Source organism: Melampsora larici-populina, assembly GCF_000204055.1.
Source record: "Melampsora larici-populina 98AG31 unplaced genomic scaffold MELLAscaffold_1, whole genome shotgun sequence".
Taxonomy (NCBI): domain Eukaryota; kingdom Fungi; phylum Basidiomycota; class Pucciniomycetes; order Pucciniales; family Melampsoraceae; genus Melampsora; species Melampsora laricis-populina.
The window spans coordinates 1,381,483-1,406,097 of record NW_006768765.1 but is presented as its reverse complement, the minus strand read 5'-3'; the positions used below and the strand labels follow the sequence as shown (position 1 = coordinate 1,406,097).

At 42.4% G+C, this 24,615-nt stretch overlaps 3 protein-coding genes across 3 annotated transcripts; 2 read left to right on the top strand and 1 right to left on the bottom strand.

Moving 5' to 3' along the window:
• Window positions 1-2,153: 2,153 nt before the first annotated feature.
• On the bottom strand, window positions 2,154-3,426 carry MELLADRAFT_86875 (uncharacterized protein; the record flags this gene model as incomplete). Its single annotated transcript, XM_007403542.1, has 4 exons — window positions 2,154-2,318; window positions 2,629-2,793; window positions 3,131-3,341; window positions 3,401-3,426. The coding sequence occupies 4 exons, from the start codon at window positions 3,424-3,426 to the stop codon at window positions 2,154-2,156; spliced, it is 567 nt and encodes a 188-aa protein (XP_007403604.1).
• Window positions 3,427-19,953: 16,527 nt separating this feature from the next.
• On the top strand, window positions 19,954-20,493 carry MELLADRAFT_86874 (uncharacterized protein; the record flags this gene model as incomplete). Its single annotated transcript, XM_007404008.1, has 3 exons — window positions 19,954-20,042; window positions 20,107-20,199; window positions 20,340-20,493. 3 exons carry the CDS (start codon window positions 19,954-19,956, stop codon window positions 20,491-20,493), a joined length of 336 nt encoding a protein of 111 aa, XP_007404070.1.
• Window positions 20,494-21,750: 1,257 nt separating this feature from the next.
• MELLADRAFT_58493 (uncharacterized protein) lies at window positions 21,751-24,012 on the top strand (the record flags this gene model as incomplete). Its single annotated transcript, XM_007404009.1, has 9 exons — window positions 21,751-22,257; window positions 22,374-22,454; window positions 22,520-22,591; window positions 22,668-22,905; window positions 22,988-23,075; window positions 23,189-23,213; window positions 23,295-23,456; window positions 23,527-23,805; window positions 23,902-24,012. The coding sequence occupies 9 exons, from the start codon at window positions 21,751-21,753 to the stop codon at window positions 24,010-24,012; spliced, it is 1,563 nt and encodes a 520-aa protein (XP_007404071.1).
• Between the last annotated feature and the right edge of the window lie 603 nt (window positions 24,013-24,615).

Genomic DNA, 24,615 nt, shown 5'->3' with positions numbered 1-24,615 from the left:
AAAAAAAAGACGAGTAATGGAATTGTATCTGTAGGATTTACACGGCATCCAAAGCTGTTGTGAATACACCGCATAAGAATACTCGTGCACTTAAACCAAATCGCCTGTTCTACATTCCCTTTTATGTAAGTACATACACTGGCAAAAGGTTGGATTGATGATGCAGTGATGCAGCGAGATTTGAATTTGAATTTAAATTGAATCTACATTTCCTATATATCAAACTCCTTGTCATAACCTTCAGAGCCACATCATTCCGTCTGCTTGAGGAATAAAATGAAGAATATCATCATCCAATGCATTTGTAAGCCCTATCAGTCATGTCACGAATAAAAATCTTTTAAATTTGAAGGAAGAAGAGATAAACGATTCACTTGAGCTGCTCCTCACCTGTTCATGAATGGAAAAGTCAACATATCATTTGAGATCAATGCCAAGACTGTACTAAAACATTGACAACAGCTATATAGGTACGTGCATTGGGTTTTATTTATCAAGCATTCATTTCTATGATCAATATCAAACAGGACCCTGGAATGCGCCTATGGATGTATCTGACGAAACCCGATTTTTGGTTTTTGGGCGCTACTCTACACACCACTACCTGCCTCGCGGTCCCAGACACCTAAAAAGATGTGCATGGGACAGGGCTATCCAATGAGCCTGGTCGTAGACCTGTAGCGTTGCTCAGTTCGACGGAAATCGCAAAGGCGCAAAAAAAAAATCGGCCTCCAAGCAAGGGTGCCACTATACTATACTATACTATACTGGGACTATACTCAGTATAGTATAGTTCAACTATACTCTGCATAGTATAGTATAGTTCAACTATACTATACTATACTCAGTATACAGTCAAAACTCCCTAAAGCCATACCATTCTGTGGAATCCAGGGGCTATGGGCTTATAGGGTTTTAGCCTATCTATGGTTTTACTAAAAAAACCCTCTAATACCATAGAAGTATGGCTTTATCAGAAACACCCTCTAATGCCATAGATGTATGGTTCTTTAGAAACAAAAACTCTATCAGACCATGATAATCATAGATTTAGAGGGCTGAGCAAAGAGAACAATCAATCACAAAAGTGAAGAACAGTAAGGGTGACAGAGGTTTATGAACACACATAGATCATCAGGTTGAGGGTAGAGGAGAACAGCGGAAGAAGTCAGTGATGGTAGACTGCTGAGCAGTTAACTCTGTGGTAAAGTATGGGTCTAGCGGGGATAAAAACCACATTTTCCCACTATTTTGGTATGGGTTAAGGGGCTAGAGGGGTTAATCCAAATTTTGGCCTGCGCCACAAATGTGGAAACCATACCCTATGGCTTTGAGGGGTTTATGGATTTAGCGAGTTATGGATTTGGAGAGTTTTGACTGTATATGTTTTTTGGGTGTTTTTTTTTATATTTTGCAAGTTTTTTTTTCAAGAATTTTGGGTGCTTTTTTTTAGTTGTGATTGCTCAAAAGATGAAGATCATCATCCATGAACTAAACCATATATGATACATCATTGTTCTCTGATGAAGCAAGCTCCATTGAGATACTGGTAGTATCTTCAGTTTTGCTCACATAAGTTAAACACTACACAAACAACACATTTGATAATTCCATTGTAGACAATCTGAAACAAACAACACATTTGAGATTTTTATTGAAAAGCAATCTGACAACAACAGTCACCTAAACATTATGACTTTTTGATCTTATTCCTTGAATCTTCATCCTCCGCAATACATAGAGCCATCATTTCTCCAGCTAGTTCAAAATCCTGAGACAACTTGACCTTTTGAGTAGTCCAGAGACAAGTACTTACTGAGCGCTCAATGGTTCTAGGTAGAAGGCCACCTCGGTTGCGGTCACAAACATCTGCTGCAGTCGAGAAACATCTCTCAACTGGGCAAGATGTGGCACTTGTTGCAAGATAGTCGCGTGCCAAGGATGATAGTACCGGATAACGAGACTGATTATTCTGTTGATAAGAAGAAATTGGTTAGAATATTTGACTCGGCATAAATCAACAGACAACCAAGCTTACATTCCACCATATTAGAGCTTTCTTGGGGTCCAGATCAACTTCCTCATCTGGGGCATCATCAGCCCAAAGCCATTGAGAAAGTCATCCTTAGTTGGTTCTGTTGGTTGTTTGCATCTCAGATTAAACATCTCATCATCAGAATCCTCGCCGTGTCTGGGTAAATTGACTGCTGGTGTTTGTTGAGCTGCTTCAGACTGTAACAATTGTTCTCTTTTATTAAAATGAGTTGTGAGTAAATGAGTTGCAATTTTGAACTCGGAGGAATCTGAACCAAATGCAGCTGAAAAGAAATTTGTTCGCCAGCTTGGATGTAACACAGTAGCCATGACGATTGTTTCACATCCTAGAGCTTCAGAAAAGTAAGTATCAACACTATTCTTCATTGATAGGTACATTGGATAGAGAGTATCAGTTCGATTACTCTTTGAGATCTTTTTCTTGAGGTTCTTCTGAAGCTGATAATACTTCCGAAGGACCATACATCCAGTCGGCCCATCACCTTCTATCTCTTTGGTAAGATCAGCATAAACCTAAAGAAAACCAGTCAGTTCTGACAGAAAATTGATGAAAAAACTGGTACCTTTACCAACTTTGAGTTCAACATTGAGCGCTTTGACGAGCTTCCAATCATCTTGACTGAAGGTAATCTTCTTGAAGATACCGCGTTGATGGTTCAAGATGGGGTCGGATATGAAGCTTCCAGGACCGCCACTAGCTGTGTTGGTGGCGCTTGGACAGTCCCTTGGGTGTGGAGCCTCTGATTGATCTTGCTTCAACATTTCATCAATGACCTACAACAAAACACTGATCAGTCGAGGTAGGATTTGATCTCATGAATTTGATTGACTTACATCTCGTGCCTCCCACCCACGCTGATGGCTCTCCCACTTGATGTTCCAGCGGATTCCATATGCGGCAAGCAGGTCTCGGACATTCAATTTTATTGCTTTGGCGATAGATCGAAAGTATAGGCGATTAGCTGCAGATCCTGTTATCTTGCGAAGGACAAAATCAAGCTGGAAATGAGATCCACACGCACATAGATCAGCCTCAGACCCTGATCAGTCTCAAAACAGTCACAGAAAAACATACCTTTTTTAAGACACCATTGAGTCGACGTGCGCGTGCTCGGTCTGAAATGGTCAACTCAGCTGCTTGTGCTTTGGCCTTCTTTTTAGCATCACGTTTTACGTTCCTCTGGGCTTGGAGAGTAGGGATCGGGTTAGCTGGAAGATCAGGTGATCCATTGATTTGGCTGAAAGAGTGAGATAGGGGTTCAGGAAGTTCTTCATCGGGTTCCGAGCTGTTGTCAGAATCGGATTCCACTCCAGTATCGGAATGAATCTCTCCTGCAGGAATTACATCGTCAAGGTCTGGAAGATCTTCATAAGTCTGAAGACCAATTTCTAAATGGTTGTTGATGTTGTCAAAGAAAGTAGGGGTGAGAGCTCCATTCAATTCGAGCTCATCATGTTCAGGATCGAATTCGTCGTGTTCTGGTGGAAGCTCATCATGTTCTTGCTGAAGCTGAGTTGAATCAGGTAAAGTTGATACATTACAATCGGCAGTAATTTCATCTTCTGATTCCTCCGGAATAGTTTGTAAGTGATTATTGATTGGGAATTGTCCTCGAGCAAGATCTTGAACACTTTTGTTGGTCTGGCCTTTGATACCAAGAGCGTTGAGGCCGTTGTTGACAATGAGTGCCAGCTTGTGTGCCATGCACTTAACATGCATCGTTCCAGGGTCCCAAAAGTACGGCTGGTACTCACTCTCAGCTATTGATTGTAAAGACTTGTGCATTGCAGCACCCATTGTATTATTGTTGGACCCCGAATCGGTGGTCTGTGAGAGCATGTGGAAGTAGGTGAAAGAGTTCAATGAGAGCAGGTACGAAATTGGATAAAAAGATGTAGAATTAAAATAGACTACTTGTCTGAGAATACAGACCATTCTTCTGTAGAAAATTGACCATTGGAGCCGAGAGCCATTCTCCTTTGTGATACCACGATATGAGCTTAAGTCCAAGGTGACGAGATACAAAGTTGAAGTTTTCATCTATGTATGATACAGAATATCCAAGGAATGCATATCGATTCCCTTTTGTTGTCCAGCCGTCGTGTTGCAAGTTGAATTTGCTCTTACTTTTCTAGAATCAACAGGAGAAAACTCAGCTTCGATGAAATCAAGGTGAAAAATGATGGACATACTTTTAAATCCCCGATGACTTGCTCACTGAGCGACAGATATAGCCGATGGCCCTGAAGGGCTGCCCATGTTCGACCATAGAGATGCACATTTGGGTTTGAGTATCGGAATGCTGCGCGAAGTTCTGGATCTTCTATCCTTGACCAAGGTAAAGCCCAACGAATAATCCAAGATAAAACCATCTGATTTAATAGTTGATTGTTAAAGCGTGATCGATGCTTCATGGCAGCTAGAGATGATTCAGATAATGGTACAAATCCGGTTTTCGAAGCTTTTGCAATGTTGCGAAGTTCAGCTTGAGTCGGAGGGAGACATAAGCCAGATTTAATTGCCTCCTCGCGTTCAGGGCATCCTCGCCCTGAGTGCGACTCCTGAGTCGATCCATCACGATGCGCAGTTAAATTTGATTTCGAAGTCACTGCACCTCGGTGATTTGTATTGCACCATATGCATGTGTACATTGTTGGTATTTTGTCACGAGGCTGTTCACAGTTATACATTGAGCAATGATCAGCCTTATATGCAAGTAAAAGTCCCAAGAGAAAGATTTTACTTACCTCCTCTGGAAGAAGGAAAGGCCCTTCGAAATAATCCAAGATTGGCTCAGTTGCACGAACTGTGGTTCGAGACCTTTTTGGGGGTTGTGATCGAGCATTTTCTTCCCCAGAGTCTTGGGCCAAGTTGACAACTGTCTCATCAAGCTGTCAATGAATCAGTTAGCTTGTGTAAAAGACTAAGGTTGGGTCTAATCAGCTTACCTGAAGGGCTGTAGAAGTCGCAGGAGCTGACTGATTGGTCTTCTTTTTCTTTTGACCACCTTTCTTGGCTGATGATTTCTCTACTCTCTTCTGAGTTGATCCTGACTTGCGTTGTCTTTTGGAAGGTGATTTGAGTACAGCAGAAGAGTCCGAGGGAGCAACCGAAGGAGTTCTCTTGCTTCGGCGTAGTGCTGGAGGGGCTGACTCGCTCTCTGAGCCCTGATCTGTATCTGGTGGAAGCGAGGATTCGATGGAACCGTTATCCTCGCTAGCATTATTCTGTCGGACTAATCGCCCTCGTGAAGTTCGAGAAGGTGCGATCGCGCGAGAACTGGAGGACGGTACCGGTCGAGATTGTTGGCTTTGTGACATCAAGTCGATCGATGCAAGACTGACCGATTGGCTCTGAGTGTATTATAGCTTTATACAACTGAGGATGCGATTTGACTTGATGATATGATGATCGATTGATTGTTTTTTGTTGATCAGAATTTCGAGAGATTGATTAAGCTGATTTAAGACAAGATCAGTCAAGTAAACTGATGTGAGTTTGAATAGTTTGATATTGTTGATGTTGCCTTTTGATCGCTTTCTTTGATCGTTCTTGATGATATTGTATGCTGGGTTTTGATTTTGAAAGTTGATTGTAGTCCAGTTCAACCAAGCCAAGGAGGTTACAACCGGTTGTAAGTTCTCAAATGGCCACAAGATGATCAGAGCACTGAATCCGGTCAGCGTTGATCACCTTGCTTGGTTCTTGAATGGTTTTACAGTCGATCAAAGTGAGAGCTGTTGATGTTGTTCTGATGGGATTGTGGTAGTGAGATTTGTTGATGCTGTAGTTGTTTTATGACTTGGCTGCAAGCAGTGAATGTCGGAATCCGGAGGGCAAACTTTGAAGCGACTTACCCAAGCCCAGTAAAGTCAAGTATCGTTGAGAAGACCAATACTATACTTGCTACATGTGTAGTATAGTATCGGTCCTTTTTTACCAGTATCGTGGTCAGTATAGTAACGGGTTGCGATACTATACCGATACTATACCGATACTGGTATAGTATAGTGACACCCTTGCTCCAAGGTCCGATTAGGACCTTCCGAATATGGGCCTTTTTTGGCTGTTACATTGAGATATCTCAGGAAGTATTGGAGCTACGGGGTTGAAAGTTAGTGTAGCTGAAAGGCCTGCTTCTGGCGCATCGTTTAAACTCCTGTAGGTGTCAGTGAAGTGAAGTTTAGTGTCCAAAAACATCACCAACAAAAGGTCCTAATTTTCGTCAGATACATCCATGGGCGCATTCCAGGGTCCTTATCAAACTCATCATACATCCTTTAAGATTTGACAAACCATTTCAAACTGTGATCCTGATTTATTGCTTTCTTTCTTGTACCATCAATGAAAATCAACACAATAACTTTTCAATCTCTCTTGACTTCTGACTTCTCTTGTCTTTAAAAAATCAAATATTTGGCATCACAGTTTATAAAGAGTACTAGGTGCAATTGGTGCCCAGTTGCCACACAGGCTTGAGGCATGCCAATTCCTCACATGTAAGTAGCTTGGTTGTAATCACAGAAGGTCACAGTTCCCCTAATTCTGTTTTTGTGCAGAGCATGTCCTAGCATATATAGACAGAATCACAAAATTGCATATGTAACAGCATCTTTCAAACTTTGTGCTTCTATCAAACTTGAAGTTAGTCTTGATTTGTTGATCAATTCTATCAGATTGAGCAAAACAAGTGGAGATGGTTGAATGAAGTCCTCAAAACAATTTCAATGATTTTCTTGAAATTATTTCATGAATTTGAATGATATGGATTTGAAATGCCTTGAATTTGATGGACTATGATATGATCACATGCTTCACTTGATGAGCTGAGTGTCAGATGAAAGGTGTTGGTCCAATGATCAATGATCTGAGCCACACTGGTGTTGGCTGATGATGATGATGTTGGAGCCTGAAAGGTGTTGAAGAGGAACATTGCTGAGTACATAGAGGATTTTATTGAAGATTTTACAATTATGTAAGTAGTTTTTGGTCACCGGGATGGAGTTTCTCTTTTGGTGACATGATTGCTATAATCACCAAAAATCAAACATAACCAAACTTGCCCATAGATGAGAGAGATGGAAAAGCAGATTGATTATGTGACTGAAAATGTGAGATGAGGAACAGTGAGATGGCACAGGTGGATAGAAAAAGGTGTTGAGAATTTTGACGTGTGATAGCATACCACAGGGACACTCAAATTGGCCGCAGGGCATCTCAATGGGGCTAGACCACAACACTTTTTTTTCTTCAATCACTTTCCTTTATTATATTTAGGTAGAAATTGATCTATGTGTACAGTCTTTCAGAAATTGCTTGTAAAGTCCTGTTTTGCCTCAGGTCTGTGTGCTCACTTAAAAAACTTTTGATTTCATTTTTTTTACTTTTTCTGAAACCTTCCTCCACCACAAATATTTCCAGTGCTGGGTCTATCAACCAATGACCCACCCACAATGGAGGGGGAGGACCCTCACCAGCACCAGCCTCAAACTCTTCCTGGATTTTGATGCCTCACCTCAAATCCATCCAACTTGATCTCTGTTTTTCAGTTTCCAGTTTCTTCCATCTTTCATTTGCCTTCTTTATCTTTCTTGGTGCCTTTTCAAAAGTATCCAGAAGATATAAAGTTACTCGCTGTTCAAATGGAGAAAAACAATTTCTCTCAATCCAATATCAATGGTTTACTAGACTGTTCAATATCACCCTGGTATTTAAAGCAATGGCAAGAACTGTACCAACACACTTGGAAAGTCATTTACAACCCATATGAGTACGCAAAGCAAGGCCACCACTCACCTTATCAGATAAACACTTAGATTTTCTATACAATCTGATCACTAGTTGACCCTCCATGTATTTAGACAAGACTCAACATCAATTGCAGCTCTTCACTGGTCACTATGTCTTGCAAACTACCATTTCTTTCAAATTATGCAAACAGCTTGGGTTATCTCTGGAGGTAACTTGGGGCGTTCACAAGGACTAATGTGCCAATAAACAAGCCAAGTTTGTCATGATGGTGGCTAGAATTCCACCAGAGTCCTTGGTCAGTAAACTCTCTTTGGTATCTGATATTTATAGTGATTGAACTGACAATCCTTTTTGTATTGTTCATTAGATGAATGTGAAATTTCTGCACATGAAATTGATCAATCACAAAGCTAGGCGCCTAAGGGATGTCAGACTATCCAGCAAGTGTAACATTTGGAACTTGACCACTGCACACTGTTGCCAATAGTCAGGAAACAGGGCATGATTGTAGGTGTTACAGTCAAGGGGGCAGTTGGAAGAGTCCATGTGAAACTCTATTTCAAACGCAACTTGGTAAGGATCTTTTGAGCCATTACTTATTATACTTTTCTGATGACAAGAAAGTATCTCTTTGTAAGTCCTCATTCTGGACAACCTGCAGATCCACCAAGGGTGATTAATCAAAGAATTCTGAAAACAGAACGGAGTCTTACTCATCTACCTACTGGCATACTTGCCTGAGTTCAATCCAATCAAGAAATTGTTCCATTTGACCAGGAGCCAATCAAAATGTGAGCAAATTGGCCTCATGTAGATCACGAGGTGGAATATATACTGAATGTTGCTGGGCGTGTTATCACACACTCCCTGATGAAAAAACTGATTGCTAATGGTGGCTATACCTGTCAGCCCTGAGTACATATACATGCACCCAAGACTAACTTGTAATATAGAATTATCATATAAAAGACTAGTTACATATACATACAGCCTGTAAACAGTATGTAATGTGTAAGAAAAGACATAAAAATATTAATTACATATACATGTACACTTAAAACCACATGTAGTATGTAATAAAACATCAGTTACACCTCATAACTGAGTGTCAAGAGTTAAAATGCTTATACTATGTAATATACTTAGCATGTATATGTAATTAAGCATAATTAGTAATGGTCATAACAATCATCAACAACAAACCCTAAAACAACGTAGTGATACAAACAAATATCAATACAGTTAGGTTTAAAGAGGAGAGTATATAACAGCCGGTCTCAAAGCTGACCCGGTTGCCAAAAATCCCGGTACACCCAGTGATTTTTTGGCGGTAACTGGGTGTACTGTGGTACACCCAGTTGGGACTTCAGGTTTGAGACCCAAACATTTCCATCCAACCCACCCCTTCTCTCTCTCCCCAACGCCGACCTCCACCACTTGTCGCAACATCTTGGCCTACTTGAAGTGTTTCTTTGCACTTCAGGTAGCGTCTTTGGCCACCAACCATTACAAAACCAGTACACACCCCAGCAAGTTCACTACCATCTTGGCAGCGGTTATTATCCTAGATCAACTTGATTCCAATGAAGATACAGTAGATCCAAACTTGCAAGATCCTCTTCTATTGATGGCTTGTCAGTTAATCTTAACCAGTACACTTGAAGCAATGTCGTTCAGTAGAGCTCAAAAACGCTGATACATGGAGGACAAATCGAAACTAGCCATCTTGGCTTATGGGTTAGAACGTGCTCAGAAGAAAAGATACCTCCTTCCTAGAATTCCCCGTATGTTGCGCCGTGAAAGAAAGCACACCTGTTTTGACGAATGGTGGAATGGGACCGATCGGACTTGGGTAGTTGTAGTATGTGAAATCTAATCTCATGCTCTCATTTCCAATTGACTGACATGATTCTTGTTATGTGATAGGTGCAGATGTCCAAGAATGCTTTTAACACCCTTGTCAATCAAATAGCAGGGGATCCAATCTTTTACAACAATTCAACATGCTCTCAATCTCCACCTCAATGGCAGCTCTTGGTTGCAATGGCCAATTTCAGGCTGTCTGGAAATGGCAGCCAGTGTCGAGTAATAGCAAAAATTTTCTTGATGGCAGGTAAGTGTTTGACTGTATCTCATCTGGAACTAAATAAGTACTGACCTCTTATTTAGAAGGAAGTGTTGATAACTACACTTATCAATGTATCCAGGCACTCAATAGAATTGAATTGAGATATGTTAAGTGGCCTACAGCTGAAGAACAAAACGAAATCAAATCAGCAATTGGTTCAACATCATTTTTCAAAGAGTGTGTAGGTTTCATTGACGGAACACTTATTCCTTTAGTGTATGCCCCCCAGAAAAATTGTGAAGACTATTATTGTTGAAAGTCCATCTATGCTTTGAATTTGTTGATCATCTGTGATCATCAAAGAAGGATCATCTACGCGCACCATGGATGGTGTGGAAGTGCGCATGACCAAAGAGTCCTTAAATCTACAGAGGTAAGTACTTACCCTTTTGTGATCACATAATAGCAACTGAGTGGTCATTTTGTCACTAGTTTTACAAAAACACCAAATCGTTTTTTAGCCCTGGAGAGTACCTTTTAGCAGATTAGGGATGTAGTTCTTCCAAATACATAGTGCCCACTTTCAAGAAGCCTAGGAATCAAGAGCTTGACCGTGCTTGCCGTCATTTAAACTTTGCGTTGAGTCTTGCTTGAATTGTCTCAGAACACACGAATGGACTTTGGAAGGACTTACTCAGTCCTGTGAAGAATCTCGACTTGTCATCAAAGGTAGAAAAAGTGCTAACTATCTCAATGCTTGGCTTTTGGCGTGTTGTGTGGTACATAATTTTGTGCAAGAAGTCGATGGAAGTTGGGATTTACAACCTTCAGATGAATGGGAGTCACACCGAGAACCATCTCTGAGTATTGAGGAAGAGAACTATGCGGCTATGGGCAACTCACACCTAAATTTTGCCAAGAAGTTGATCTTTGATTCAAACACAAAAACTTGAACATTTTCTGGGTACCTTACAATTAGAGCGTCTTCTGTATGCAAGATTTATGGAGAGAAAGATCAACTAGAGCATAAGCAAACAAGCCCGTCCCCAGCAATACCGCAAGAGCACCACACTATGTTGCGGTTGCGGTGCGGTTGCGTAGCGCTTTTGGGCGCCGCAATAGCAACACAATATAGTGCGGTGCCAGCGCTCTGCAATCCAGGTTCAAAAAACCCGTTGCTCAGAAACCCGCACCGCAATTGCGGTTGGTTTTTGACAGTTATTTAGGGCAAATATTGCGGAAATAGGGCAATATTGCGCATTTTCTGCAATATTTGCCTGACCGCTCCACAACGGCAAGGTAGAATAAAAACGCCCCATTGCGGAGTGGTTGCGTAGCGTAATAATGCGCCGACTGCGCAACACAATGGAAATAGGTTGAAATCCATTGCGTTGCGTAGCGCTTGCGGTGTTGTCCCCAGTGCATCTGGAGAACTTCTAAACATCTGGTCAAAAGATTCTGTAAACTATTAATTGAGCATTATTTCACAAATCCACTATATTCAAACTTATCCTCAGGTAATCCACACCCACATCCTTCATTCTTGAAGCTACTTTACTTCAATCATCAAATCAGTAGAAATCAGAAAAATGCCAATAAGCCTAAGTTCATCTCACCTAGGGTGTGCAGTATTTTGACAAATCCAAGCGGATCTTGATTGATTGATTGTATCATGGTATAGATCAAATGGATGGTATTTGCCCAGATGAGCTTCCAACGTTCACTTATCTCTTTTCTCTTGATCTACGGAATCCCATCTTGATCTCTTTATTCTTTTTCTTTTCAGCTCTCCGCACTGTAATTTTGTGAGGTTTGACACTTGTGAGCGAGAGAAAGGGAGTTTGTTATGAAGTTCAGGTGAAAAGCATTCTATCAACAACCTCCACCTTAAATTCAGCCAAGTAGAATAGAAAAGAATTCAATTTCTCATTTGGGAACAAAACAAGTCAACAACTTTGCAAAGAACTTGAAGAAATTCTATACAATGAAACATTCTGATTCTTTCTTCCTCAACTTCACTTAAACTTTGGATGTGTATTCACACTATTTGATAATTATTTCAATTCAAGCTTTCAAAAAGTGAGATCAAAACTTCAAACCTTCATTGGTTGGGTTGACAAAGAGTATATTCATCCAAATTTTAAGTGGTCAAAAGGTGTATGAGCCAAATAGTGAGCTCTCCTCTCTCAAAAAAAAATGCCAGCAGGTCTGCAGGCTGATCTCACACAAAGATTTCATCTCATAATCAGTTGAAAAGTTAGGGATAATAGTGATCAAGAGGGGTGGATATAATATTATTTGGAGCGCTCGTATGAGGCACGCAAGGAGAGAAGCACTAGTCCATGCACACGCACCCATAGGAATCCCAAAGAGCATTATCGTGGAAACCTAGATTAGTAATAGTCTCCCAAGGAAAAGGTCCGTGACGTAGTCACGACCTCCTATTAGATAATAAATGATCTAAGAGCTACTCAAGGTTGACATGTTACTAGGCATGCTCCACCTTATAACAAGGTACCCTGACAAAGGAGTCTCTTTGCTCCTCGCGTACCTGTTGTTTCCCTTTCCAGATTCCTATCCAAACCCCTTCATCATCCAGAAGTAGTTAGAATAGACTCTGAATTTTTCTTTTTCTTTCTTTTAAAAACATCTCGAATCAAGCTATAATCAGGGAAACTAAACATAAAACTCACTTGAGTCCAACATAACCCTATAACTTGTGACGAGTGGCTATATATCATATCTAATAACCTTTCACTCAGAACCTTATCTAACCTTTCACAACACTCTTTTCACAATCATTCACACTTTTCTTTTCAAAACCCCTAATAATTAAATTTCCTTCTTTGCTCTTCTTTTCAATCCCCTATTACTTAAATCCCTTATTTCAATTTTACTTTTAAAGAACAGCATTAAAGTTCTATTGAAGTAAAATTAAGAGTCTTATAAATATAAGACTAGTGATAACTTCAGAACTTTAATCAGCTTCCTGACTAAAAGCAAGTAGTAATCTCTTCACCTTTTTCTGGATCCTCTACTTTCCCTAAGCAGAAATCTTCCAGGTTAGTGACCTTCAAATTAACTTCAAGTTGGTTACCTTTTGAACAACCACAGGTTAGTGACCTATATCAACTCACCGGCCAGTGCACCATTTGAACAACTACAGGTTAGTGCCTATATCAACTCACAGCTCAGTGCCTATATCAACTCACAGGTCAGTGCACCTTTTGAAAAACTAGAAGTTGATGACTATAGAACAACCAGATTAGTGACCTTCACCTCACTCTTTAATCTGTTACTTTAAAGATTACAGGAGGGCCTTGGATCCAGCCTTCTTACTTCATAATAATTGTTAATTATACTTCAGTCCTCCTTCAAGGAGTCATCTAACTGTAGTCTGTCTGAATTTATCCAAACAGACTGTTAGTCTTGTTTACTTTCTTCCTCTTCTTTATTTTGTTATGTAAATACTACATTATTTGAAATAAAGAATAGACTTTCAATACTACAATACCCATTTTACAACTTTAGTGAGCATAGAGCACTCTCAAAGAGTATCCTACCCTCACAATATCACTGATCACTATTGGGAAGAATACAGGATTAAACATCTTCAATTTGATTCAAAAGTCAAAGTTTTTTATTTCATATTGAAGTTTTCTTTTTTAATCCAGTTTGTCTGACATTTGTCTTTTATTCAGACTCAAATTTGTGTTTGATTCATGATACTTGAAAAAAACACGTTGAACAGATCAAGACATATTTTTTAGGCCTTTGCTCTTTTCAGCCTGCAGAAAACCCATGTAGGCACTTCCAAAACAGCTCCTACATGGGTGTTCCCCACAGAAAAGAGCCTACATTGAGGATGTAGGTTGTTATGAACTGGTTCTATTTCACTTGAGTGACATATTCACATTACATGTCACAAGCTCGAGAACCATCTTATAGTTGTAGATACATTGCCTGTACAGATTTTCCCTCATCCGACAATCCACATAGGAAGACTGGTAATAGATACAAATCCTCACCAGAACTCCCTTGACCCTCGTCGCCGAAAACCCCCAAGTCTGTCCATAACATATTGTCGGATCTATAGACGAGACTCAAGGACTATAGATAGATCACCAAGAAGAAACAAGTAGAATTGACTTAAATCGAAAGAAAACCGAACCTCAAGATTCAGAATACTAGCGAATCTCGACCTCATTAGAAAACCTTATCTAGATCTCAGAAATTCAAAGTTGAAAAGACCCAAGAAACTATTCGAAATCGAAAACCTTATTAACTAATCTGCATACGCTGAAACCGAATCCACCAGAACCTTATCTTACTTACTAAAAACTCTGTCGATCCCGACTGTGATCCCTGGACTAGCAAACGCAACCACGTCTCCATCTTACCGTGCTCCTTTAGAGGAGGAGGACTCTGATAGTGAAACTCCGATCCCTTTTCTCGACGCCGATTCTAGCCTTACCGGTAGCGAGATCGATATGTCTGACACCAACATGACCTCTCTCGAAGACATACAACGCAAGCTTGCGGAGCTTTCCACCTCATTGGCTGAAGAACGCCTGATGCGAGGACAAGCTGAAGCCAGATACCAGCAGTCCGAAGCTCGTTTAGCGGCGTTGGAATCCCGAGGCCCATCTGCACCTGCTGCAGCCACTCAACCACCCACTGCGCCACAGCCACCACCAGCTGAACCGGTCCTGAAGGGCCCCAAAGTCTCGACGCCCGATAAATTCAACGGCGCTCGAGGCGAACCCGCAGAGATCTTTGCGAGTCAAGTCCAGCTCTATATGCTGGCACACCCCTACCTCTTCCCCGACGACCGAAGTAAGGTGGTTTTCTCGCTGTCTTACCTCACGGGAGCAGCCAGCAGTTGGGCGCAACCCTTGACAAAGGAGTTATTCGACCCCGCTACCGCCCACCTCGTAACCTTTGAACGCTTCGTTACAAATTTTAAAGCTATGTATTTCGATACTGAGAAGAAATCGAAGGCGGAACGCGCGCTGCGAAACTTATCGCAGAAGACCACCGTGGCCGCGTATACCCATGAATTTAACATTCACGCAACTTCTACTGGCTGGGAAACTCCGACGCTCATTAGTCAATACGAGCAAGGTTTGAAAAAGGAGATTAGAGTGGCAATGGTTATGACGCAAGAGGATTTCACGTCAATTGAACAAATCACTAATTTAGCTATCAAGATAGACAGTAAATTACACGGCGCGACCAACCCAACCTTCCATACGCCAAGCACGAGTGCAGGAATCTCAGACCCCAATGCCATGGATTTATCAGCCGCCTACGTTAGATTGTCCGAAGAGGAACGAGCACGACGTATGCGAGCGGGTTTATGCTTCCGCTGCAATGGCCAGGGTCACATCTCCAGCGCATGTCCCGATCGTAGAGCTAGTAGGAAAGGGAAGGGTCGAGGTGGTTATCAATCAAAAATAGCTGGATTGGAAATTAAAGTCGCAGAGTTGAGTAATCAGAGGGTGAATCATACCAGTAGTTTAGAAGGAGTAGGACGAGCTGAAACTTCAAAAAATGGAGAAGCTCAGGATTGAAGGTTGTGCCCATCCTGAGCCACCTGGAGAATTTGTCATCAATTAATGTGGGATCTAGTAGAATGAACTTGTGCAATACAAACGACCCGCGCATTTTTTTACACACCACATTATCCATGTCCCAAATTCCCCGAGCCACACCGTCCCAAACATTTCCCGCTACGTTCCTCATTGATTCAGGTGCTACGCACGATGTGCTCAGTGAATCATTTGCCTACCACGCTGGCTTGATAGCCGGTGCTGATCGACATGACCAATTGATCACTGGATTCGACGGCTCTGAGAGCCGATCTTCCTTCAAGACCCACCTTTTTATCAAATCCGACCCATTACCGACCCCATTCATCATTACAAGACTCAAAGACTCGTACGACGGCATACTTGGCATGCCATGGATCAAGAAAAACTTTCACCTGATTGACTGGAGTAAAAGTATGGTACACCCAGCCGAGACTCACGTTGCAACCACTTCATTGGTTTCGTATTGGCCGAAAACACCCTTATCTGGCCACTCGTTGGACCCCATGAGGGACGCTAGGCACAATTACGAGGGGATGTGTGTCAATTCTGACACGTTAGCATCCCCGCAATGTGAGTTCGAGAGTCCAGTTAATCCTAATCACCTTGAAACAGATGACAACCCTCTATCTCCCGATAGTTCCCCCCTTATCACGATTACACCCACCACGAACAACGAAAACCACGAACACATCACGACACAAGACCCGGATACGAGCATTGCGGCCGTAGTGAATACGGCCTCGTCCGTCCCGCCACAGAACCCCGACGATCCCAAGGAGGAGCCTCAGGGGCACGCAAGGAACAGTGACGAGGGGGCTAATGTCTTTTTAGATATATCAACGCCCCCGCAATGTGAGTTTATTACTGATTCCAACCCATGTTCAACCCGAACAGCTGGCAAGCCTGTTTCTCCCTTGAATAACACATCAATCCAGGTCACAGCAGCCAAGACGTCCTGGTCAACCTCAGCACGACTCGCCGCCGACAAAAAGAAACTCGAACCCGTCAAAGCTCTAGAGGAAATTGTCCCGTCTAGGTATCATAGGCACTTACACATGTTTAGGAAGTCCAATGCCCAACGCCTACCCCCGAGACGCCGCTACGACTTTCGTGTCGAACTGATACCGGGAGCTCAACCGCAGGCTAGCAGGATAATTCCATTATCACCAGCCGAGGACGCTGCTTTGGAGGAATTGGTGAATTCAGGCTTAGCCAACGGGACTATCCGTCGAACCACTTCGCCATGGGCTGCCCCTGTGTTATTCACAGGGAAGAAGGACGGCAATCTGCGCCCTTGTTTTGATTACCGTAAGCTCAACGCCCTAACCGTCAAGAACAAATACCCACTACCGTTGACTATGGACTTAGTCAACAGTTTGCTGGATGCCGAAGACTTTACCAAGCTTGATATGCGCAATGCGTACGGTAATCTTCGAGTAGCAGAGGGTGATGAGGATAAACTGGCCTTTATATGCAAACAAGGCCAGTTTGCACCTCTGACTATGCCTTTTGGGCCAACAGGCGCCCCTGGTTATTTCCAATACTTTATTCAAGATATCTTATTGGGACGTATAGGTAAAGACACCGCGGCCTTCTTGGATGACATTATGATTTATACAAAGCCTAAAGTAGATCACGAAGGCGCTGTTGATGGCGTACTCGACGTCCTATCCAAGCATACACTCTGGCTGAAACCCGAAAAATGCGAGTTCTCGAAGAAGGAAATTGAATACCTTGGCCTTATTATCTCTAAGAATAAAATCAGAATGGACCCGACGAAAGTGAAAGCCGTCAAAGAATGGCCAGCACCCCAATCAGTATCTGAACTCCAACGCTTCATTGGATTCGCCAATTTTTACCGACGTTTCATCGACCAATTTTCAAGAACCACAAGACCACTTCATAATCTGACCAAGCTCAACGCGCACTATGTCTGGGATGAAAAATGCGAAAAAGCCTTTGAGAGCCTGAAGACCTCCTTCACCACCGCACCCGTACTGAAGATAGCCGATCCATACAAGCCGTTTACTCTGGAATGTGACTGCTCCGATTTTGCATTAGGAGCAGTGCTATCACAATGCAGCGAGGACGATGGAGAACTCCACCCAGTAGCTTACCTGTCCAGATCACTAGTCCAAGCTGAAAGGAACTACGAGATCTTTGATAAGGAACTACTGGCGATTGTCGCGTCTTTCAAAGAGTGGCGCCACTACCTGGAGGGAAACCCCAACCGCCTAGATGTGATAGTCTACACGGACCATCGTAACCTGGAGTCTTTCATGACAACCAAGCAGCTTACCCGCAGACAGGCTCGATGGGCGGAGACACTGGGCTGTTTCGATTTCGTGATTAAATTCCGACCCGGCAGTAAAGCTACCAAACCAGATGCCTTATCTAGAAGACCGGACCTGGCGCCTACTAACGAGGAAAAATTGACCTTTGGCCAGTTGTTAAGACCCGAAAACATCGGCCCAGACACGTTCCCGGTCGAGCTTGCTAGCGTAGAGGGGTTCTTCGAAGATGAAGTGGTTGCACTCGACAATTCTGAGCACTGGTTTGAGGTGGATGTATTGGGCATCGCTGAAACTGGCACTAAGGCACCGGACATTCCTACGGATGATCAAATTATACAACGAATCAGAGACGCAAGCATAGAGTGTGACAGGATAGGGGAACTGATGAACGCAACCTTGAACCCGATATCAGCCAAGACGAAAGCAGCTTTGAAGCATTACAAAGTACAAGATGGTATCCTCTACAACCAAGGTAGAATAGAAGTACCTGACGTCGACGACATCAAATACTCAATACTAAGAAGCAGACACGACTCATTGCTTGCGGGACACCCAGGTCGAGCAAAGACTCTCGGATTGGTCAGGAGAAGCTTCATCTGGCCATCTCAGAAAGCGTACGTCAACAGGTACGTGGACGGTTGTGACTCTTGTCTAAGGGTTAAATCAACCACACAGAAACCCTTTGGGACTCTGGAGCCATTACCGATACCGGCTGGCCCGTGGACGGATATCTCATATGACCTTATCACCGGCCTCCCTGCATCAAACGGCTACGACAGCATATTAACCGTGGTGGATAGATTAACGAAAATGAGTCATTTCATTGCTTGTACTGAATCAATGTCGGCTGAAGACCTAGCAGATCTCATGATGAAGAACGTATGGAAGCTTCATGGAACTCCCAAGACGATAATCTCAGATAGGGGTAGTATTTTCATTTCACAGATCACGGAAGAAATTGACAAACGCCTAGGTATACGCCTTCACCCGTCAACCGCTTTCCACCCACGTACAGACGGTCAAAGCGAGATCGTCAATAAAGTAATCGAACAATATTTACGACATTTCGTTAAATATCGACAAGACGATTGGGAAAGTCTACTGCCCACAGCTGAGTTCTCGTATAACAACAAAGACCATGAATCCACGGGCATTTCACCGTTTAAAGCTAACTATGGATTTAACCCATCATTCAACAAAGTACCATCAGCTGAACAGTGTGTGCCAGCAGTAGAGAAGAGGATGCAAACACTCGCCGAAGTGCAATCTGAATTAAATCAATGTTTAGAATTAACTCAAGAGAAGATGAAAGAACAATTTGACAAAAGAGTACAACAAACACCAAGATGGGAAGTAGGAGACCAAGTCTGGTTGAACGGACGAAACATTTCGACAACTAGGCCAAGCCCAAAATTAGAAAATAGATGGCTAGGTCCTTTCTTCATTATCCAAAAGATATCAAATTCTACTTATAAATTGAATCTCCCTCTTTCCATGAAAAGCGTCCATCCTGTATTTCATGTCTCTGTACTCAGGAAACATAACCCGGATACAATACATCAACGAAAACAACCCCCAGTCGAACCAATCATAATACAGGATGAAGAAGAATGGGAAGTCAACGAGATACTAGATTGTAGAAGAAGGTACAACAAGAAGGAATACTTTGTGAGTTGGAAAGGATTTGGCAAGGAAAACAATTCATGGGAACCCGAAATCAACCTCAAGAATAGTCAAGATTTAGTTAATGAGTTTAATTTAAAATATCCCGACGCAACAAATAAGTACAAAAGGAGAAGGCGGAAGAAGTGAGAGGGCTATGCTTTTTCCCACTGGGTTTTTTAACGCAGCCCGTGGAAAGAATGCAGAGCTTGCAAGAGGAAGCTTGGGCATTAAAGGGGGGATAATGTTATGAACTGGTTCTATTTCACTTGAGTGACATATTCACATTACATGTCACAAGCTCGAGAACCATCTTATAGTTGTAGATACATTGCCTGTACAGATTTTCCCTCATCCGACAATCCACATAGGAAGACTGGTAATAGATACAAATCCTCACCAGAACTCCCTTGACCCTCGTCGCCGAAAACCCCCAAGTCTGTCCATAACATAGGTGCTGGAATACTCCAAAATGATGCCTAAATTTTGAAACAACCATGTATAGTTGAGGAGTTCAAGACTGTATAAATGTCTGACCAATCTCCAGAAACCATTCCCAGCTGCAACACTCATTGCTTTGGGGAGCCAATGAGTGCTGCGGAGCTGGGCCAATCTGGGTTATCCATCTATTCCTTTATTGAGTGTTTCATCACAAAATTGAAAAAAAAATGATAATGAAAGAAAATTAGGAAATGAACTTGCTCCTAGATTTCTCATTGGTCAAGGGCCCAGTGCACAGTGCTGGAATGCCAAGAGTATTGTTTTGGAATTGATGTGTTGGGGGTGTTTGATAAACGTTTTGCACCACCAAAGAAAATTAGTTTTTTAACCGCATTGGACCCCCGTAAAAACAGTTTTGATGGATTTGTGGTGTAGGTGATTGTTGATTATGAATCTATGTTACAATATGCCAGGGGTGGATATCAATCCTACAACAGTAAAATGGCAGAGAAAGATGAAGGGACATACACATTCTCACACACCAAGGCTCTTTTGCTGTTCAGATATGACAAAGTGCTGAAAATGCAACCAATATTGGAGCTTGGCCAAGCAATGCAATCAGCTTAGTACAATATTTCACAAAACCTTTGTTCACTAGTAAAAAATTTCCTAGAAGTTATCCAAACTCTAGGGATTATGCTTATAATGAAGAACAGTGGTCTAGCAGAGTAAGCACAAAGTCCCCAGAGTGCCTGATGAAGATATTTACTCTGGATGCTTTGATGCTCTTGCTAAAGATTTCTGTCTTAAAAACCTTCACTTTTAGTATTATTCCAATCAATACCCAACACTTCAACAAATCAAAGCTCATCTGGATCCAGCAGGTATCATGTCAGCTAATCCTCAGAGTATTCAACCAAGCCCTGGTGGTGTGTAAGATGGACACCATCAGCTTATACTTCTCGCTGATGAAGAAGAATTAAAAGATATTTGAACCACTTTGTTGTTGCAACATCTTTCTCATGTTTTCATCTACCATCTTCATTTGATTGGTAGTTTATCTGATTGTGAAAATCGTAAAATGTTCTGAAGTTCTGACAAGACATTTCACCTGTGTGCTATGTGGGCTCAATAGTGTTGATGTGTGATTTATTGGGATGTTGAGTTATGCGCGTTTTCATCTTATTAGGTATTGTAGGTGCACGTTATGCTTGTAATGGAAGAATGGCACACTTAAATCAATTACATATCTTACTCGCATCTCTTTCTCATTGAAATAAGAAATTCAGACTGAGCCTGTCACCTACATATTTGCTTTGATGAATGTGGGAAGCTCATTTAAAACCCATATATCTGTGACAAGTTCTGCTCTGCGGGGAGAGCAACTTGAACTCCTATAAACCTTGAAATATACTTCTTGGCTGGATGTTCAGCATGAGTGACCTATGAAAGGGAAAGGGGGAAAGCTGATGACCGATGACCACTCCGCCCAGATCTGCAAGGTCAGACGTCAAATAACTGCAACTGCGTCCCTAAATGATATTCATCAAGCTGCTCACGCCATTTCGAGGTTTTGTTAAGGGCCACCGGTGTTAAGGGCCGCCCTTCGGTTGCATGCTGACAGATGCTGACCTGCGGAAAGCTGTCTAGCTCACATCCACCTGCGCGATGTTATGTACGCAGCATGCGTTGAGTACAATCATGAAAGCTGATTTGAAAAAGTTCATTTCAAGAAGATCAAAGGTCTTACGACGTGGTGGTAGAATTCACACGGTTGCGGTTCGGGCGCCCAAATGATTCCCATGAACTACGCAACATATAAAAACGGCTTCACCGCACTTTCTTCTCTTCAGTCCAATCTTAGCCCACATTTTTTATTAAGATATGTTTTTCCATCTAGTTTTTCCTTTGATCCTTGGATTGGACCTCCTTGTGGCTGGTCAGTCAAAACACACGGACCAAAAACAGCGAGACACATACCCCGACATATTATCATGCTTGAAAGCAACGGACGATCCCATCCTAACACCCGATTCTCCAGAGTGGGGGGAGTCGATAAAACCTTATAACCCGAGAATCGCACCTATTCCTAAACTCATCCTAACACCCAACGATGTTTCCTGTGTCCAAGATGCAATGGCTTGTGCAAGACTTTTTCCTGGAACTCGCCTTGCACCTCTCGGTGGAGGTCACTCGTATACGTCTTTTGGGTTGGGAGGCACAGATGGAGCAATAGTCGTAAACATGAAGAGCTTCAAGCAGATCGAGATGCTGGAACCGCAAGATGGTGTTGACATCGTGCGAGTCGGTGGTGGGGTCTTAGTGCGAGAGTTGACCGTCTTTCTACTCAAAAATGGTGGCCTTTATTGGCCTCATGCAAGATGCACCGAGGTTAGTTTAAAGTTCAAACACTTGCACTTCCTTATGATTTTATCTACATACCCGACTCAGCACACATTGCATCGAAAGAATGTCTGCTGACATACCACGCATCTTTACCTCGACAGGTCGGGGTCGTTGGTTCCGCGATAGGTGGAGGTTTCGGCACAGCCTCAAGGCTCTTGGGAAGTACGCTGGACAACGTGGTGGTTAGTTGCCTTCTGTGTCTTCCAAGATGTTTCTGCTACCTATTGATGATGCAACCATTTTGCAGGCGGTTGATATAATCTTGCCGAACGGCAACCTTACACACGCAACAGCAACACAGAATGCAGATATTTTCTTTGTAAGCTTTCACTTCAGATTATCATTATGACGACGTCACTTTCTCAGCTCACCGCACTGGGAAATCGACATTATAGGCCGTGTTGGGAGCTGGCTCCAGTTATGGTATCATCGTCTCAATTGACATCAAAGCCCATAAACCGTACTCGAGTCCAGTGCTTTACACTTATCAATGGAACAAACCTACACTCGAGAAAGCAGTGGCGACTTTCAATGCGTTTCAAAATTACGGTATCGATCAAGCACCCCCCGAATTATCCCTCCGATTAAATCTAGGTTTTCCAACAGGTTTTCCAGACCACATTATATTTCAAGGTTTGTTTTCAATATATTTTCTATGATCTAATCTGTGGAAGTCTGTCGCTTTTTCGTGGGGTTCTCACCTTGTTGTTTCCAGGCGTATATTACGGAGATCGGAAGAAATTCGAGGCCATCATAGAGCCCCTACTCAGCCAACTATCGCCACCGGATGTTACCAATGTGACGTACGTGTGCCTATGCCTATACTTTCTCTTCACCATCGTCATAGTGTCTTTCACAGCTCATTTGCAGGAATAAAATCCGACTATATCTTTTGTATCTTTTTTATCTTTCACAGAGCAGTCACGTTTGCGCAATCTGAGGTTTGTTAATGAGATCATTTGAAGATTTTGTGTGTCCAAAGAGCTCAAATAGCTTGACTTTCTCTCCTTTCGGGCCCACAGGAGTCACTCATGGGACCTCTTGACGGCCCACCTGCCATTAGACCTAGCGCTGTGGCGTATACCAATTCTTTATTGGCTTTTCAACCGCTACCAAACAACACAATCCAAGAGTTCATGTCCAACTTGATGAAAAGAAGCCAAGAAAAGAAATCTATCAATTTTGTGGGTATTCGTATCTTCTCAATTGCTATTTGTGGGTGACTGACTATATTTGCGGTCTCTTGAAAATTAGAGGATGCAACAGTTTTTTGATTTATGGGGAGGAAACGGATCTTACAGTAGTAAGATGACCAAAGAAGATGAAGACACTTACGGATTTCCACACAACAACGCTCTCTTGCTTTTTAGAGCTGATGGAGTACTCAATGCGACTACTGCTGAAGCATGGCCAAGCGATGGAATCAGTTTTGTACAATCCTTTACTAAACCTTTATTCGATAGCCAAAAAGACCCTCGAAGTTATCCAAACTATCGAGATAGCGCGTATACTCAAGAACAGTGGTCTAGCAGGGTAAGTAGATATATTTCGAGAGCCCGATGAAAATTTGCTCTCTCTCTGCCTTGCCAATCCCGCTAACAAAGCTGAAATTGAAACTCTTTCTTTCAGTATTATTCTGATGAGTACCCAAAACTTCAACAAATCAAAGCCCATTTGGATCCAGCAGGTATCATGTCAGCTAACCCTCAGAGTGTCCAACCTAGCACCGATGGTGCCTAAAATGGAGACAATGGCTAGTAATTTTCCCACAAAGAAGATTTGAAAGATACACAACCTTGGTGAATCTTTCTGTATTCAACTTTTCCTATGGTTTTGATTTCCCCGTCTTTTCTTTTGAGCTTGTCTATGTGGATGGTACCCAGTACGTCCAGAGGGTGGCTGGGTTGGACATCCAACAAGACCCAAAACTTTGAGGTGATATTGCAAAAAAACTTGATGATCTATATCATAAGATCACAATGCAAGACAACCGTCTCCAATTCATGCTTCCGCGCTAAGCTTAACTCTTCCGCGCCGGTTTCCTCCAGCGCAGTGAGACAACCTTTTAAAATTTTGAGTTCCCTGCCCGTCCCATTCAGCAACCGCACGCCTCACCGCCTTGGTTTCAGTGTCAAGCAACACACAGACTGCACCACGTCAGTGTGCCTCCATCATAATAACTCGGCATTCCACTCAGAAACACACAGTTCTGCCGCACATCATTGTTCCAATTTGCCCATCAACCAATGGTTTTCTTTAAATCTGCAACCAGGTGCAATCAACAGGAGAAATACAAAAAATGTGATCTTTGTTTACAACTCACAAGTCTAACACCAAGTTCAA